The following is a 19233-nucleotide window of genomic DNA, read 5'->3' on the forward strand; positions in this document are numbered from 1 at the left end:
AACCAGTTCGAGCATGCACCAATTTGAAAGTGACTTAAGAAACACTACTTCAGGTTGTTGTTTTTTTTTTGTTTTTTTATTTTATTACAGATGTATGATTACCTTAAAAAGTATTTCTTTTCCTTCCTGCCTCTTTTATTCTCCAGAAATTTAAATCTTGGTGAAAACAAAGATAGTAATCATAGAGTACAAAAAAAACCAATCTTTTGGTAAATTAAAATCCAGACATTAAGTTCAATATATGACTTCAAATGATGCTTATCAACCACTTTCCCCCAGTTGCTACTAACTACAAATACCTTTCTGAGATATCAAAGAATGAAAAATTTATCAGTCACAAGACAAGCACCACATTCCTTTTTACTTGCTTTGCCAATCCATGGAAAAAATACCATGGAAAATCCATTTCCTTATTGGAAATTCCCTGTATAACCTCAATAACTTCTCTTCCCAATTCCCAGTTACTTCAGAACATGCATTTGAGCAATCTACTTCTGCTAATCCTTGCTTTTGCTGTCTTAATGTTACTGCTTGTAAGTATTTGATTTAAAGAGCTACAGTTAACTAGCACCTTTAAATACAGAACTGGACATAGTCAGGAGATTAAGTATTATACAAGACAGCAGCCCTGACAGCTCAACAATATTGTGAAAAATTAGTAATACATGAAATTACCAAATACTGGGGATCCTGTAGTAGTTGATACAAACTCTTCAGCATTGTGATGAGGTACCGTAAACTGCTGTACAAGCTGTGTCTGCCCTGTCTTTAGTATTTCCTAAAGTTATCCTAAACACCCACGCTACGCTCTTTGTGCAAAACAAAAGCAAGCTTCTTTCCCTTCTCCTCCAGTCCTCCCACACGGGCCCCTGCCTCCACTCTCTGTATCATTCTTCCAAGAAAAACATAGTGGGCTGCTGTTTTCTTGTACATTTCCACTGTTTAATACTTAGAGTATTTGTGTCTACCTGTGTCTTCCTCCAGACCCTCAGCACCTGCACTTTCCTGCTCATGTTGTCTCTGTCTTTGCCAGTCACAGAGTTTTACTTTGCATTTACAGTCCACATAAAGAGATTACCCTCCTTTCTCCCACCAGCATGGCGGCATTTAATTCACCTCAGTATACCAGCATTTGCTTCTGAAAGCAATAGTTTTAGATCCCTTCAGATCTGTACGCTTCACTCGCTCTTTGCTTTTCTCTTCTACACTAAATCAGTCCATCTTACAGCCCTACATCATCCAATTGTAGTTCCCCCACCCCAACACCATTCCCTGTTCTACTTACGTTGCACGGCCATGCTTTGCTTCTTCCTTACTCAATTTCCCTGTATTTGATTTCACCTCATGTGCAAACTCACCCAGAGGAGTTTCTCAACTGTTTGGGCCAACCAATTCTGTTCATTCCATCCAACTCCTTCTTCCTCCAACACATCAGAATTATTTCCAGGGAAGCTGAAGGTCACATCACATTTTTATCTCAGCCTGTTGGCTGTTCACCTACTCTTAACTCCCCTATCTTACTTCAAGTGGAAATTCAAAGACAGTAGAAGGTATGCTCATCCCTTCGGTTTGTCTTCTTAAGCTTTCTTATGAACTCATAAAAAAAAATAACATCTGTGAATACTATCTATGAACATGAAAGCAATTCTGCCTACATATGTTTTAATTGTGAAATGTTTTTAATTACTGACTAAAGGAAGCAATCCTTTCCTCTGGGATCAGGTAACCTACCCTTCTGTGCCAATGACTTTTATACATATTAACACTCCTCTGCTTCAACCAGCTTCAAAAGCACACTCATCCATAACCCCCATTTCATCTTTTTGGCAGCCCTTCCATATTCTCTTTATTAAAGCTCACTGAGCACATTTTCTGCACATTTTCCTTGCTTTGAACTGTACTCCTCCAACATTTTGACCTGATTTTAGTCTTTTCCATTCCACTAAAACTAATCCTTCTGAAACACTGTTTAACAGAACTGTTTGGATACCAATTCACAAAAAGAAACGTGTTCTTCTCACGTATCTCCTCTGCTTCTATCTACCTGAATCTTCCTGCACATTCATCCTCTATTGACTTTCCTGACATTCTATTAATTGTTCCCACCTAAAAAAGTCCTTCTAAATCTTACCAGTCCCTGCTGCACCTCTCTGCTGCAACGTAGGCCAACATACAACTCTCCATTAACACTTACAAACCATATCCCCAACATTTATTCGTTATATGAGTGGCATCAACTCACCGTTGGATTTATAACCATACACGTGGTCTCATCTTTGGCTGGAAGCTTAGACATTGAATCTAGATAGGAGAGCCACCTAAACATCTTGCAGATTCTTTTGGGATTAAGATCTAAGGTGCTGCTTTTTCTACCCACCCACACAGGAAACTTTGCAAGATAACAGATCTGACCTACAAGTGAATTACACTTAAGTAATATATGCAATTTTCCGCTTCTGAATGACGAAGTATTTTCATCTTCAGAGAATTGTCTGGTTAAGATACCATCCTCCTCCATATTGACAAATCAGTGTTCTCCATCCCACTACCAGTTTGGAGGGGGAGTCTAATATTAAATAAATGTGGTTTTGACTGTGATATTAACTCACATTTCACGAACCTTCTCCCAGGTTTTCTGTTTCCAGTAGGACAAATGATCAGTACACATTAATAACACTTTCTTATTTTTCCTCAAAACTTAGTGATGTTTGAAAAAAAATCTGACTGTTGCTTGAGGACTGGCATTTTCAGAATAGCAGTTGTCATGCTGACAAACAATATCTCCACTTGCTACCTATTTTAAACTTATTTTACAAATCTTAAGCTTTTATATTCTAACAGCACCTAAGCATGACAGAATAACATGTAATTAAGGTTTCTATGTATTATAAAGAAAGAAGAACACGAAGAATAACCCAGGCAGTTTCCAGACAATTGAACTATTACTGCTGGAGTTTAATAATTCAGACTTGGGGCTACCTGGTTTATGTTAAAAGTGAGGTCTTGTGCTCACAAGATCTCATTTTATTTGATTTCTAAGAACTAGGCAGTTTCCCCTCCCCTTGGCACGTAATTCATATCACAGCCAAGGAGGATCTGAAGTAATGCTACAGCTGCTTAGCTCTTCCATTGCACTAAGTTCTGCATTCATTTCTGCTCTAGTCTGTATTTCTATTTTTTAATGAAACATACAGCCTAGTTATTTATAGGCTTTTTAAGGATTAACTACACACTCATAAGAATAAACCCTCAAGAGGTTAACCTCATCCTCTTAAGCTTCACACACTACAATCCCAGAGATAGCTGGCAACCACAGCCAGGAGAGAAAAAATAATCCCACATCTTGCTAATCCTTTCGCCAATCACCTCATGCAACAGTGGAGAGGCCTCACGGAAGCCTACAACTCAATCTATCTCAAGAGTACTGTCAATCCAAAAGATATGTTTTACAGGAGCATTAACAACTTATCTGAAATGTCAAAATAAGGCATACATGGTGGTACATTGAAACAATGTATCTAAAATTCAATGCTAAAAAATATTCCAGCTTTCTGCTTATAGTTCTTATTTCAGATATTTATATATTCTACTTTTAAATCTGCCTACTTTGTTAATTCTGAAGTAAACAAAATAATATCCATTGTTTACATCTAAATAGATTGGTCAATTGTAACTGTGCCTTATCATTCTCAGCAGGAAGTTTTCCAAGCTGATCATGTCTGGAAAATAAAAATCCCTTCAAGTTAAACCATGATTATCTAATTAATTATTTCATACTATGATTTGGATTCTCTCTTAACCCCAAACATGGACACTGCCTACAGCTACAACAGTGTGATAGAGTTAACAGGTACAGTTTTAAGTCAAAGTTTTTTGTTTGATTATTCAACTACCTAATAAATCTTCTAGTTCTTTCAACTAGAATACAACAAATTATTAAATAATGCAATTTCAAGAAAAAAAAAAAAAAGGAAGTCATGCAGTTTGTTTAGCTATGTTTCTACCCAATGGCTGGAAAGTAAAGCCTTCAAGAACATGCAGGAAAAGTATATGGCCAGAGGTACAACCATTAAGAGCCTAATATCTTCCACAGAAGTTTTAATCTGTGTAGAAGACTAGCACTCATAAGACCACATATACTTCTCGCCTTTGTTTAACGTGTCAATTTTTGTTTAACTTTTTTTTTTTCCTTTGGGCATGCTTAACCAACTCCAAAATATGTCTTGAGTTTCTAGGTAAATTCTCCAGAAAATTTTATAGTTCCATGAAGATGTAAGATGTATTCAAGTCTCTCCTCTAACCAACAGGTTTCTACTTTTTCAAAAGGAAAAAGACTGAAGTATAAAATTATGATGGCTCAAGAAGAAAAAATTTTAAAAAAAAATCAAAATAAAATGTTCACATTAATTAAAAGTTTTGTTTCCTTCCAGAATTTACATGTGGCCCAGCAGCAAGAAGAATCGTGTTTTGCTCTAACTCAGGAAGACAATTGGGAAACTTTTGAATCATCTAGTGCCAGGAAACAATAGCTATTAAAGACAGAAAGGAAAGATGGAAAAAAAAAGTCAAAGACCAACAAAAATGAAGATTTAGTAAAGAGAAACTATTTAAGTGGATATCAGCTAGAAAAATTAAACATTCCTTCTATGCTCAAAATTTACTGTACACAAACATCCTCAGTAGTACGATGCCAGTGAGTACTTGATTTTCTACTGTTACAGACTGCTCCATCCTATTTGCATTCTGAAAGAAGTTTCATGATCTTTCATGCTCATAATAGATGTCTAAACCGTTAAATTACTATTTCTTTTCTTATCTTGAAAGACACTGCACTTAAACAGCATGGCCCTTCCATTGTTCTTTACACTAAGTCGAATCCCTGAACAATACTGACAGCTGCTATCAAACTGGGCCATGCTTACTTCCAGTGCAGCTGCCGCTCTTTGGAACAGACAGGCTTCTGATGTCTCCTCCCCTCTGGGGAAAGGGCTTGACACACTGCATGCTCAGTGAGGGGGAGCAAAGGTCCACTGAATTGTCAACCCAATTTTATGCTATTCAGATTTTCCAGGATGCGCACAGTCCCTTTCAAACAAAATCAAGCATATGTCAAGTGCATGAAACTTATTGTGCAGCACAAGATAATTATTGACCATGTAAGACTGTAAAAGATCACTGTGACATACATCTAATTTTAGTAAAATGCATATGCATGCATTGACATGGCCAAAGAAATTTTGTGCCTAGTATGTTTGTTTCCTCACTCGTAGTTTTGGATTCATACAGCATTGCTCAGAAGTGTTTCAGAAGATGCAGGAAAGTATTTACTCTGGGTCAATCTTTGGCTATTTGAAAGAGAAAAAGATGAAGGTTCAACTCCTACTTCCAAAAAAGTGCTCCCCACAGAAAGTGTTAATTGCATGCGGTATCTGTTGATCCCAGTTGCTTTTAAAAGACTATTTTGTGAAGACTTAAAAAGAAGTAAAAGATGTGCTTGAGATAGAGCTACGTAGCCAAACCAAATCTCACTATTTTAAATTCAGCAAGATTGTTTTTAAATATATTTTTAACACATATTTCCATATACCACATAAAATATTCTTTAAAACTAGTTCATTATAAAGAGATTTCCATTTTCATCCTAAGAACTCATTTCCAAATAAATGTAAGAAAGTACAGTTCTCTAATCTTTGCTAATCAAATATCAGAAATGTACACATGCTGTTTGAATACCTGATTTGATCTTTGAAATAAAGTAATTCATTGCACAAGTAAAGCACAGAGGAGATTGTGACAAATACAGATGTAATTGTGTGGGTTTTTTAAATGTGATTTTAAGCAAATCAACTAAGCAACAGTCAAATTTGATATGAAGGGGAAAAAAACAGCTCAGATTTGAAATGGGGGGGTTTGTTTATGCAAAGCTAATCTGTCAAGTGTAATAAAGCAGCTTGAATAAAATTTAAGCTGAAAATCCACTGAAGCTCCCCATTTCAGGGAGGAAAAGCTATTAAGAGGAAATGAAGGTCACCCTCCCAGTTTATTTCACCTAATTGACTGCCAATAGCTTACCACAGGCAAAATGACTGCAGATCTGCAATTGAGAAACTGATGAAAGGAGAGTTTTCAAGCTGAGGCTCATTCTTTTAATCCTCCCTCACTCTTATTTTTTTTTCCATCTCCAGTTGGGATGTAATTTTAAGCACAGATGGATTAACTGGTTCCATTGTCTGCAGACGTCATTGGACTATGGCACTGTTAATCCGTACAGCAGCATGTCTAATTATCATTACAAAGTGTCTGAGGGAACTATAAAGACCAGCAGGGCATCTTCTCACAAGCAATTAACATAAATTGATAAATGAGTAATTTGAATCTGCTCAAGGCGCTCACATATGAATAAAATCAGAACGGACGGCTTCTTGTTTCGGCTACTTCTTTCACTTAGTCTGGAAGGGCAGAAAACATGAGAAATATTCTAGACTTAGTGGCGGGGGAAATGAACTCATGCAGTGGAAGGAATGCATGGTTCAGAAAGTTCATTAATACAAAACAAATGACTTGTGATTGACAACCAGTCACAAGCAAGTAGTATTAACTTATTTCAGCATATTTAGAAGCACAAACTTGGTGAAAGGCTATTAGAGCACTGTGTCAGACAATTAATACTACTTCAAAAGCAAGTGAAGTTTCTTTTCAGTAGCTTGCTAATTTAAAATTCATGAAAGATTCACAAGAGAAAGAAAGAAGAATGAATACTTGAACAGGCTCTAAGGATTCAAGTGTCACAGAAAGCGTGAGGTAAAGGTAACTACTACATACAATACCTACAAATAAACAAGCAACTGTCCTAATCACTGTATTTCTTGGAGGAAAAGTTTTGTTAAGCACAGCATTGCTGCACAAAGTGATATTCTGACAAAGCAAACTATTAACTTTACCCCTGCTAAAATCTGTGCAAAGCAAATCAAACACACTTGAACAACATTGGGCATCAAAACAGTGTTAGCTATCAAAACATTAAGCTTATTTTAAAACAGCAAAGCAATAAGATATGAAAGCAAGTTATACACACTGTAGGAGGTAGACCTGGAAGGCCACGTACCCCGATGATGGCATTCAGTTCAGCCATGGTCACTTGTTTGGCACGTTCTACAGCTTGGGCCACTTGCTGCTGATGCTATTAAAAGAAGAAGGGGTTTGGAGAGGAATTTGTGTTAGGGTATTGACTGCAACAAATCAGATCAGGATCATTAACACCTGAGTAACTGGTTTCTCTGCAGAAGCCCAACTTGCTTATTGCAAGACACACCTTATGAAGGCAAAAAGGTAACAGTGTCCCATTTCACACCCTTTCAAAGGTAACTGAGAGCCCTAAAGGCTGTCAAGCCCACCTATTCTCCTCCCCCCCCCATGTCACTTCAAAATTAATTTTCTGACATATGGATAATCAGTTTATAATTGAGCTGGCAGGATGATAATGTCAACCTCACACTAGTGTGAATTTCAACATTTATACACTCTGTCCACACAGCAAAACCTACAGAAATTTTATACAGGAAGAATAAATGCTACACTGAACCCAGCAAGAATTACAAACAGTCTTTGTAAACTGTAGTTTGAAGAGGCATATTTTAAATAACAGGCTTCAAAATTTAACAGTAGCTGCCTACAGTATACTACAATCAGTCATTCAGGCCAGATGCAGGTCTGTAACCTTAAACAACATCTTGCATCTGAGCTAACTACTCACTTTTTAGACTGAAATTTGATACAAATCATGTAGACGAGATGAGCATACTTATTTCATTTATGTCATTTATTTGATATCAAATAAATAATCACCGTGATTAGAAATGAAGGCATTTTGTTGCATTGACAATATTTTTACAGACTGCCCCTCTCCTTTGGGAATGAATAAAGCTAAGCCATTGTCACTAGTTTGAACTCAGATTTGTTAGACCAAATTAGCAGGGGGTTTGCAAACTTCAACTATAACAGATGTTCCTTACACTTGTGCATTGTGATAAAATTAACATCTTAAAACTAGCTAATTTGCAAACAGAAAAGAAACATAATTGCACTTTAACAGCTGAACAGTTTTACTTACTTCCTGAGACAAAAACGGGATGACTTGTGCACAAATTGTGTTCAATCTCTTGGCGATTTCTGTCTGTAGAGGAAAAGTATTATTATTTAAAATGCATTTTCTGCTTGTTCCCATATATCAACTATTGTGCAGAATCATATTAAGTTCACACTAGAGAAAATAAAGAAATCCATGTCCTCATACTACTGCAAATATAAATAGTTAATATTTAAGCCCAAATGAGGACAGAGATTTAGTCAGCTACTCTAGGACATCTGCCATGTCTACAGCACCTAATCTGTCTACACATTTAGGAACAAATCTGGTCCTCATACCTAGCTCATTAACAAGTAAAGTATTTCTGAAATCCACTAAGTCCAAGATAAAGCCTTTTAAAAGGTAGATTTATTATTACACAAATTATGAAGCAGAATTACATGAGGGTGACAGGCACAGAGGAAAATGTTTCTTTCATGATCAATTTTATCTGCCAATTACAAGGCAGTTTTGCTTACAGAAAGAAACCAACAGGAGTATAAATGAAATACCAAAACAGAAGTGAAGCAGAACAGAAAGAAAAAATAAAGACTTCTAAAGCATCCATAACAAGAGTGAACGGAAATAACACAGATAGGAAGAAAAAGAAGCCAATCAGAAAATGCAATAGTAGTCAGTAACAACAAATTAGTACAACTATGCATAGCAAGAAAACAAACCAGCAGAGGGACAATCCTTCAATAACAGCAACACAGAAAGCAGCAGCACAAATTGTTTAAGGCCCACTTTCCATCAGCTTTGTATATACTCGTTTTTGCTTGGTTTGTGGTTTATTTTATTTTATTTTTTTGAATCTCTCACATTTGGTTCATCAACTCAGACCTGGATGCACAATGGTGGAACACAGGACCCTTCCTCTGCTATTACTCAGCCTTACTTGGGATGCTTTTCAGACCACATGCCAACCGTTCAGATCTCCTACTATAACTATCCCTCAAGTCTTAAAGGAGCTTTGTGCTTTTGAAGTCTCAACTCCCACAAACAGGTAAAAAGGTACTTGCACAATTCCTACAGTTTTCCTTGAAAACATCTCCCGCAGTCACTAGAGCACAGTTGCGCAAAACGAAAACTGATGTCCAGATGTGAATGCAGCCTATATGCAAGATGCTCTGAATAACTCTTGCTAGTCACTATCACTAAGCCATATGCATATTTCTTCTTGTTTGGTTTTAGGACATGGCAGGGGTGTCCACTTTTAAGAACTGTTGGGCCTTCCATGAAACGACTTCCCAAAAGCTTAACAAAGAAACTCTCTCAGAGAAGACAGATAAATACTGCTAACTCATCTGCTGAGCCTTTCCCCAAGCCTTCCATCATCCCAGATTTCTTAGGAAGACACTGAGATATGCTGATGTTTACACATCAGTCAAACAGTAATTTGGAAACAAAAACCCCACACTGTTTTTGTGTCTCAGGAGACACATGACTTGGGGTCTGAATATGGCCAACAAGCTTTAACACCTCTTTCTCCACCTCTGGGAGAAAGAGAAAATACTTGACAGCACTGAGTTTTGTAAAACACTGATGTAAACTGCGGTCCTAACTGACCAAAGTCAGTGGGGCATGTCCACTCTTCAGTTTCATGGAGACAAGGGTCTTCCAAACACTTTGGGAGTGGTTTCGTCTTAGGGCTAAGAGGTTAATTCCTACAGGCAGGGGCAATGATGCAACTGCTGCTTTGCAGCAAACCTTCCTCCCTCTGCAACAACATGAATATTTGTCTTTTCTCAACAGAAACATCTACCTTCTCACACAGTATCAAACACTAAGCAGTTTTTGACTGTTTCTGTTTTGTTTGGAACATGACCACAAACTATCCATCATTCTGTAGATGACCTGGTACATAAGCTACCAGCAAAAACAATACAAGGAAGTCTGCATGACTAAACTTTTGACAGATATGTTGGTATTTCAACTATCTGTTAACTTAATGAAAAAAGCACACATATGTTTGGGAGAATTTGAGTACTAAAGGGCATTTTTCCACATGCCTTACTTTCTGGAAGCAAATACTATATATATCAGCTATGAGAAGGCTGTTATGTAGCAGCCTGACTGGGATGAGATGTTTAGCTCCCAACAAATTAACTGCCCTTGACCAACAGGATTACTTTTGTTTTCACGGTAAAAACCAGGATGAATCATAGCCAAGTGATAAGCAGGTGGGGAGTGGGAGAATAAAGTAGATCAGGATGCACTGATTTGCTTTCTCCTGAAAAGCTGTTTTAGTGTGCATTACCTACACACGAGTCCCCCTGTTGTGCAATCCTGCAAAAATTATCCTTATTATAGCTGTGCAAAAGTCTATTTTGAGTAGAGTCTACAAAGCATGCAAGCATCCACATTGTGGAGTTTTCTCACAGAGGTCCCAGGTATCTGACTTTCATGGTGGCAGTGTAAATAGAGAATAGCACACTGTAACACAAGAGAACGTAATGTGCTAGTTACCAGTCCCAAGACAAGTCAATTAGATCTTTTCTAATTATACATGTAAACAGCATCCTAATATTCATACACAGTTGCGGATAAGCTTAAATGTACAAATCGTAAACAAGCATTTATTCTGAGATTTCTTGCTACTGTTACAAGTGCTAAGTAACAAGCATTTATATTGGAAGGAAATTAAAAACACTATTCCACAACTCATAACCGAAGTCTTCACTTTTAAAAGGCAGTTTACCTACTGGTACTCTTTCCCACACACAACTTAAAAAGGTACTTAAAATTATTTATCCAGTAGCAGATCTCAAACATCTGTTTGTTGTCTTCCAACAATTAGTAAGAAGTATTCTCAATCATAAATATGTCCAAAAAAAATAAATATCTTTGTTCTCCAGTGAGTTCCTGAACTTAAGCATTAACACACAATTCACTTAGTCTTCTATATCAGGAATTGCAAGAGATTGTTTTCAGCATTGAGAAAAAGGAAATCTCATAAATTTAAATACAAATCTAGTTGTTCAAAATGCAATGAGCTTTCACCTTTCCAGACAGAATATCTTTGAATAGGTGCACATAAATATTGTATATATGTATAGATATATATAGATATATATATTGATCTCCAGAAGCAAAAACTTTTTTGAAGGAGTCTAGGACAGTTTGGTTAATCAAGACTAAACATCTGTAATTGGTGAGCATTGGAGCAAGCTGTATTTTCCAGATTTGGGGCTCCTATTTGATAGCCTTAAGAATATTTATTGGCCTTGCAACATAAAAATATTTTCAGTGTCCTTGCAACATAACATAGCTATTATCTAAGTGGTGATCTTGAGACATGTAGGGCAGTCAGAAGAATGAGTAAACAGAAAAAATTTTGCAGAAAACTGCTTCAAGCAGAGACACGCAATTAGTCATGCTTATGTTCTCTGGCTCCTTGGTAAAGAAGACTGTAGAAGCCTGCATCTCTCATGAAAGCCCTCCTAGCTCTATGGCAGCTCTTAGCAGAGCATCTGAAGAGCCCTTAATTGTTTGTGTTCTTAATGCAGAGCCTCTTGAATACATTCATTTTTAATAGAGGGCTTGAGTGTAGGGCCTATCAAAGAATGACAAATCTAAAGCTTTCACTGGTTCTTGTTGTTGCAATGATTGTCTTTTGATTTATTTGCAAATGACAAGCTTGTCAGACCCCTGACTGAAGTGCCACCCTCCTTTCTGAAGTATCATTAAAAATTAACATGAAGGAATTCATCTCCATTTGGTAAAATTAAGTTGAGCCAACATTTTTTATTGTCTTCACTCATCTAATTTTTTGTCTTAATTCCATCTAATTAAGGACTTAAATGTTTTGACCCAACCATTGCCAAACTCAAGTGATTGTACTTAAATTTGTCTCTTGATAAGTTGAATTCTTAACATAATGACATATAACTAAGCAGCAAGACTAGTTACTAAGTATAATATTCACTTAAGTCACTTTACTAAGCAGTTAAGAAAGCACTTACATGTACAATTTTAACTTTTTTTCTGCTTCATTGTTAAAAATACATTGTTTTCCTGTACAGTAGTCTATTCCAGATCATTTTACATTTTGACAGGCTGTACTTTACAAAGCACCATGTAAGATCTCATACTTAAATAAACAAGATTTCTTAAGCAACTGTAGGTATTTGCACTGTAGAAGAAGCAGGTATAATGAAAGTATCAAACTCTACCCGGATTTCTCAACACAGTTAACACGTGTTATCAGTAATAATGAAAGCCCTTGCCTAAGGGAGCCAGCATTCTCACTTTTAAGTGAAAAAATGCAGCTTTCCCTTGAGGAGAATTAATCACCCTTCAGTCTCAGAGTTTTCACCAACAGTTTTGGTTTTGCTCCAATCAGCAAATTACCTTACTTGAATCTTACAAAACATTATTGTGATTATCAGCTGTATTATGACAACTGCTGAATTAGTAGCGCTGACACTCCACAAAGCTGTCCAGGCCTATCATTACCAAACAACGCAAAGTCAGAAGCATCTCTTGTATGCTAAAAAACTTGTATTTGCCTGGGAAGAGCACTTCCTATATTACAAAGTTAGACCAGTATTTGAAAGCGCTCTATCACTATTTCTTAAGGACAAGTTTCTGTACTTTCATTAATTTTCTTTCTTTATTTTTTTTTAAACTTACTTCAGTTGCTTCAACATAATTTTGAAAGTCATATTTGTCATTAGACTTGGAAGATGACAGTTTACGTCATCTTCACGCATGGAGCAATGTGATTAAGAGGAACATAAGAAAAGACAAAGTTTTGATGATACAAAAAAAAGTATTTTCTAATCCACTCCTCTCAATACTTAAATAAATAAATAAACAAACCAGCTTTTAATGCACAGAAAAGAATATACTGTCAAAACACATTCACAAAAGCTTTAAAAGACAATTCTGAAGTATTATGCCTCCACTTACACTTTCAACATGTAGAAAGCCAAGTACAACATAGAATTCGTTCTGGAAAAAGGAAATGGACTTCCTGCAATTTATACCATGTAACACAGTAATCCACTAGGGAGTAAAGGTCAATGTTGCACTTTTGGTCATTACCGAATCATTTGAGATGATCTGTGGTGGGGATGAGGAGAAAATCGAAGGCTGTGAGAATGCTGCAAATGGCTTGACCTCAGACCAATTTTCATCTCCATCTGTCTAACAGACATGTGGATAAAAGCTCTCTTTATAGGACATGCTTGACCATTTTTAATCCCTGTTGCAAGCCAGAAATCAGTTGAAAACTACATTTACAAAGTCCTTGGGTAAGAAACTGCATGTGTATAATCTAGTCTTGAGCTAAAGCTTAGCATCCATTCTGTATTTTCATTTTTCTAGCAATGGACTTAAATGGTGTAGCCTTTACTCTTTTTGTGAGTGAGATTTTCAAAGTCAACAGAAATCACACCTATTCACAGAGCATATACAAGAAAAAAAAAAAAAGAAACAAAAAAGCACAGTGCTTAGCTCTCTAGATACTGTTATAGATCTTTGCTACAGGAAGATTCAAGCACTTCCAAAAATATGTTGCAAACAATTTGGGGGTGGGGAGGATGTTGGAGGTATAATTAAATCTCAAAACTTAAATATTCAAAAGCCTCAAATGATTAAGGCTAGCATTCTATGAACTTTGCTGTTCATGAGTTACTGAATCCACATTGAGCACTGAGATATTAATGCCCTTTTATTTAAAACTAATACACTACAATCTGTTTTGGCAATGGCTGCAAGAGGGAAAAAAAAAAAAAATAAAGGCAACATGCCATTTAAAAGTTTAGGCCCCCATAGTATATCAATGTCAAACAACAGCGTGTCAAGCTAAGATTCAATTCAGGTAAGTGCCACTGCCAAATTTTCTTGTTCCCAGACGTGCTTTAAGATTATTTTATTGCTTAAAATTTAATTTGTTCCAACTCGCGTCTCCATGACAACATTGGCTAACCCTGCAAATCATTTGGGTAATTGGATATCTTATCTTTCTATTGCTCTCAAATCGAATGATTCTGCTAGAACTGCAGCAGCCAATCAAATTTACTGGCCTCCTGAGTAATAGACCAGGAGAAGTAGCCACATTCATCTCCCCTTTACAGCCGTATTAACCACCATGCGACAAACTGTGGAAGTTGGCCTTCAAACTGTATTTTAAATTATAAACACTGTCATTACTAACATTCACACCAATAGGAGGGGGTGGGAAGGTTTATTCTCAACAGATATTTGAAATTCAATCTGACAAGCAGCAATGGGTAGTGCTCATTTCAGCGACAGGAACAATCTCTGTATTTTGGGGATAGGCTGTCAGTTTAAAATGACATATTAACAAATACAGTTTTCCCTCTGCCCCACGTTTGTACTACTCATTTTAATCGCAAGGTCAGCCACCCACGAGATGATGATGCTAAAATCCCAGCAGACTGGCATGAAAAATCTTTAGCATGAAAAAAAAAAAAAAAAACAAAAAAACAAAACACCACCATATTGCAAGTGGGAGTAGGGAGAGGAAGAAGCAACAGAAATATTAACAGAATAAAAGCTCAAATTGACAAAGCGACAGAATGCTAGAAAAATTCTAAATGAAATTACTGGTTTTTAATTCAGTACCTAAACTACATTTATCTGAAGCCTCTTAGATGTCAGTATAAATTACAGAAAGGTCACATTAATTTAAACTTAAGCTACATTTGATGCACAAGTCAGCAGCTACACTTACCAAACATCTACTACAGGTTTGGACTCTGTTCAACTGTAAAGTGCAGTGACTGGATATATTTCAGATGTCTAATTTCAATCCATTCTTTAATAGAGAGAGCCACTACACAGCTCTCAATGAACCACTGTAAACAACTGCCCATCCCATTTGCAGCTGTAAATCCTGTTGAACCCAAGCCAACTGGCAACAACGAAGCTGTTGTCAGGATGTTAAAGTGCTTCTCTCACACATCTTCACTATGTCAAGACTCTTCTCAAACTTGGCTAAAAGGGACTGTTATCACATTTCGCTTTTAATCTAACTTTAGCCCATCTTGCTCAAGTACTCAAATTACAAGAGGTACGTTCATCCAAATTTTAGTTCCACAGTTTTGTTTCCATGACTAAGCCAACCTTCAATACACATAGTGTTTAAATCTCCGAAGCCAGGACAGAGCTTTATTTTTACTTCCCAGTTGTTTTCCAGCTAACACCATTCCCATTTATTTAGATTTCATGAGATGTTGAGCAAGCCAGAGGCTGACTCCTATCCAAAAGAGAAGGTCTCGCCATCTTCATTTCCACAAGCACACATCCCTCACTTTCTTTCAAAGCAGTGCTAGAGTCATTTGGATTTGTCCAACATCTTAAATCACTCGTCAAGCAGAAAACGTTACTAAAGGAGGTGGGAGAACTACCAGCTTAGGAGACCGATAGATCAGTGAGTAAAGTGAGCAGGTAGCAGAGTAGCCCAAGGAAGAACCAGAAGAACCCATCTGAAAGAAGTGGGGGTTTGGGCAGCAGTGAACTATTGGATGAGCTCCTCTCATCCCACAGTACTGCACTCTAATGCACCATGCTTGTAGTGTTCTTCTAGAGGAAACACGCTCTCTGTAATTATCCAACAAGCCCTGCAGAGAAGGACTTGGGAGTTCTGATGGATGAAAAGCTCATCACAAGCCAGCAGTGTGTGTCTGCAGCCTAGAAGGCCAACTGCATCCTGGGCTGCATCAACAGAGGGGTGGGCAGCAGGTGAAGACAGGTGATTGTGCCCCTCTGTTCTGCCCTCATGAGGCCCCACCTGGAGTCCTGCATCCAGGGCTGGGCCCCCAGCACAAGAAGGATGTGGGGCTGTTAGAGTGGGTCCAGAGGAGGACCATGAAGATGATCAGAGGGCTGGAGCACCTCTCCTGTGAAGAAAGGCTGAGAGCTGGGGATGTTCAGCCTGGAGAAGGCTCCAGGGAGACCTCATTGCAGCTTTTCAGTACTTAAAGGGGGCTTATGAGAAAGATGAATAGGAACTTCTTCCTCAGTCAGATAATGATGGACAAGGTTTTAAATGATTTTAAAATGAAAGAGGAGAGATTTAGATTAGAGGTTAGAAATAAATTTTTCACTCAGAGGTGCTGAGGCACTGAAACAGGTTTGCCCAGAGAGGCAGTGGATGTCCCACCCTTGGAGGTGTTCAAGACCAGGTTAGATGAGGTCCTGAACAACCTGATCTAGTGGGTGGCATCCCTGCTTATGGCAGGGGGGTTGGAACTATATGAGGTCCCTTCCAACCCAGGCCATTCTATGGTTCCATGCTTTGCATTAAGAACTATCAAGGGCGTTAAGAACTTAACTTACACTAGAACAGCTGAGCAACACTACTCTATACAAGAAAGAGTAGACAAAAGAAAAAGGAAAAAGAACGAAGCCATAAAAATAGTATATTTGTAACTACTACACCCTTATCAGAAGGCTTTTCACCCTTGATTTTTCATGTGGTTTAGAACATACTCCAAAGACACTTCCTATTTTGTTCCTGCTCCCACAAGCCACAACCAAATTTCTGCATGCGTCCTTGCACCACTTGGCACACAGAACTGCTTTGTTGGGATGGCGGTAAAAAGTTAGAGCTCTAACATCACTGCAAAAGTGCCTGTAACAACATAGCTTCCAAAGCTTAGCACAAAGTTCCTCCAGCCAAGCACATACAGTACTCACGACATTAACAGCAGTAGAATCTGGACTTGAAAGAACAACGAGTATGCAATCTGACAAAAAACAAGACACCACGTATCTACAGAAGGGACAGACATGGGGAAAAAATGAATAAGCTACGTTCACTGGGCCTTTATAAGTACCAAATCAAGATGGATGTATCAAATGTCACATGCACTTGTGTAACTAAGAGGTGATTCCAGACTTTTACAATACTTACTATATTCACAGCTCAGTTTCAAAACTCTGTCAAGTCACTGAATCAATTTAAGGCCTTAAAAAGCGCTCACATCAGGTGCTCTCAGGTGACTCACTAATGAATAGCAAGTTAAGAGGATCAACAACTCTTCTGTTAGCAAACAGCACAATTAGGCACCACACACAACTTGAAAGGAAGGTGAAAATAATGGCGATTTTCACTATACAGGAAAAAAGTTAGGAAGTCTTTCAGCAAAACCTGGGAACGTCAATAAATTTCCTCCCTGTTTTATTATGCATTTTTCACATTCTCTTGCTTACAAAATAAAGAAAACTAGGAACAATGCCACCTAGATTACCTTCTAATAGGGAAGAACTGACTGAAACCATCCAAATAGAAAGTAATTTGATTGAGACTGACAATTGTTAAGAGTTTACAACCATCAGTACAAGAAGTAAGTATAATAAAGCTCTTAAGTCTTCAGGAAAGTAAGTATCAACTGGTAAGGTCAGCCTTCTAAGATCTGCTACTGAGAAGGGAGATAACAAATGCACTATGGAAAGCTAACAGTTTCTTTATAAAACAATATGAAGGATATGGGTGAGACATAATACATCTGAGAATGGAAAAGGAATGGACAGAGGAAAAAGGGTAAGAATGCAATGATGCCAAGAGTAAACCTCCAGCTGAGGTTGTACAAACAGGAAAGCATACAGGAAGTCAAAACTATGCCAGGTACAAATATACACAGCACAGAAACATCTCTACAAAATTACATGTCACTAGTAAGTGACAGCAAAAGTAAATCTGGTACTCAATGTGATGAAATATAGGAGAACAAAGCATGTTTGATCTGTTCACTTAGAGAAGGAAAGGTATGGTCAAGTCACACCAACGAGGCCACAAAGCCTGTATTTTTTTGGCACCTAACTGCAAAAAACAACAAGCAGTATTCGGCTACACATTAATATAAATTGCTAGCTACCTAAGGTCAATACTGCAGCTCAAACAGCAAAGGAACAGATCAGAGCATTCAGGTAAAATTGTGTTCAAGTTAACCAGGGCTAGTAAAGTTCATACATAAAAAGAAGAGCACGCTTGTGAAGTCTGAAATAGCGGACACCTTGCAGAACCTAAAAGTGTCATGCAGAAATGAAATTGTAAAAAGACAATGCCTGACAGAGAACAGCAACTAAAAAAAAGCAAAAGACACTCCAGCTTAATAACTATTAAATATGAGGCATTAAAATACCTCTCATCTGTAAACAGCTAGGTGAAATAGGAATACAAATTACAACTGTTAAGGATTTTTCAACAGCAGAAAGTATCTGAAACAACTAAAGACCAACAAGGTAAAGCCTTTATGGATAAGTGAAGCACATGATGTTACCTTCTTCATTAAGATTTTTACACTTGTAGAATAGCACTCTTAGGAGCAACAAACAGCACAATTCAGGTGGAACTTCATGAGAACATGTGCAAAACTGCTTCACGATTAAACCAAATACTAATACATCCCTCTCTTTTGAGAATTAAGAAGTTCTGCATGGATGGTAGGTCCTGTATTTTTTAATATTTCTGATAACAAGCATAAAAATCTATTCACTTGCCCTAATTCTTAATTTTCAGAGAGCTGCAAACAGAGAAAGACAGAATATGCTAGAGGAGAGCTTCAGAACTTACTTTGCAGTGAATGAAAAAAAAATGGACTGAAAAGCAAAAAGAAGGATAGGGAAAAACATGCATGAAGAACCACAACATGCCTAGACAGGGACATAAAGGATAGGGAAACAATAACCCAGGAAGGAATCTCTCCATCACAGCAGTTCAGAAGTTAAAGCCAGACAACAGTGGTGTACCATTAAAAAGGGTGCCATCAGTGTAAGCCATAAACTAAGAAAACCTTCCGTGCCACTCAGCATGGTGACTCCCCCACGGAGGACTGTGCTTATTTTAGGATTGTTCTTCAGCTGAGCAAAAGCATTCAGAGAATTAACATTAGGCTGCAGAGGTCCACAAATGCTTCTGGAAGGAAAGGGAATGATATGCTCTCCATATCCATATATCCATGGTGAAGAAAAGCAGAAAAGAGCTAAGGCTTCAACATAAAAAAAAAAAGTGTCTAGAATTGAAGAAGCGCTTCAGTACAAAGCACAGAAAGATGCTCCACTACCTAGAGGGCCTGCAAGTCACTGCTGTTAAAGTCACTGCTGTCTGATCTGTTAAATCAACAGATCAGACG

The 19233-nt window shown here is 37.6% G+C and overlaps 1 protein-coding gene across 9 annotated transcripts in view; it reads right to left on the minus strand.

Annotated features, from left to right (window-relative positions):
* TLE1 (TLE family member 1, transcriptional corepressor) overlaps positions 1-19233 on the minus strand; it is a 78494-nt gene that overhangs the window by 47957 nt on the left and 11304 nt on the right. For 6 of the 9 annotated variants that reach the window (XM_038170651.2, XM_038170658.2, XM_038170652.2 and 3 more), the window contains exons 5-6: positions 8111-8173; positions 7106-7180 (exon numbers count right to left, since the gene is read on the minus strand). In XM_038170651.2, coding sequence (XP_038026579.1) covers positions 7106-7180; positions 8111-8173 — 138 coding nt within the window. Of the gene's footprint in view, positions 1-7075; positions 7181-8110; positions 8174-19233 lie in introns of all 9 variants that reach the window. The other 3 variants (XM_038170655.2, XM_038170654.2, XM_038170656.2) reach the window with 1 other exon arrangement.

This window comes from Anas platyrhynchos, chromosome Z, assembly GCF_047663525.1.
Source record: "Anas platyrhynchos isolate ZD024472 breed Pekin duck chromosome Z, IASCAAS_PekinDuck_T2T, whole genome shotgun sequence".
In the NCBI taxonomy this organism is placed as follows: Eukaryota; Metazoa; Chordata; class Aves; order Anseriformes; family Anatidae; genus Anas; species Anas platyrhynchos.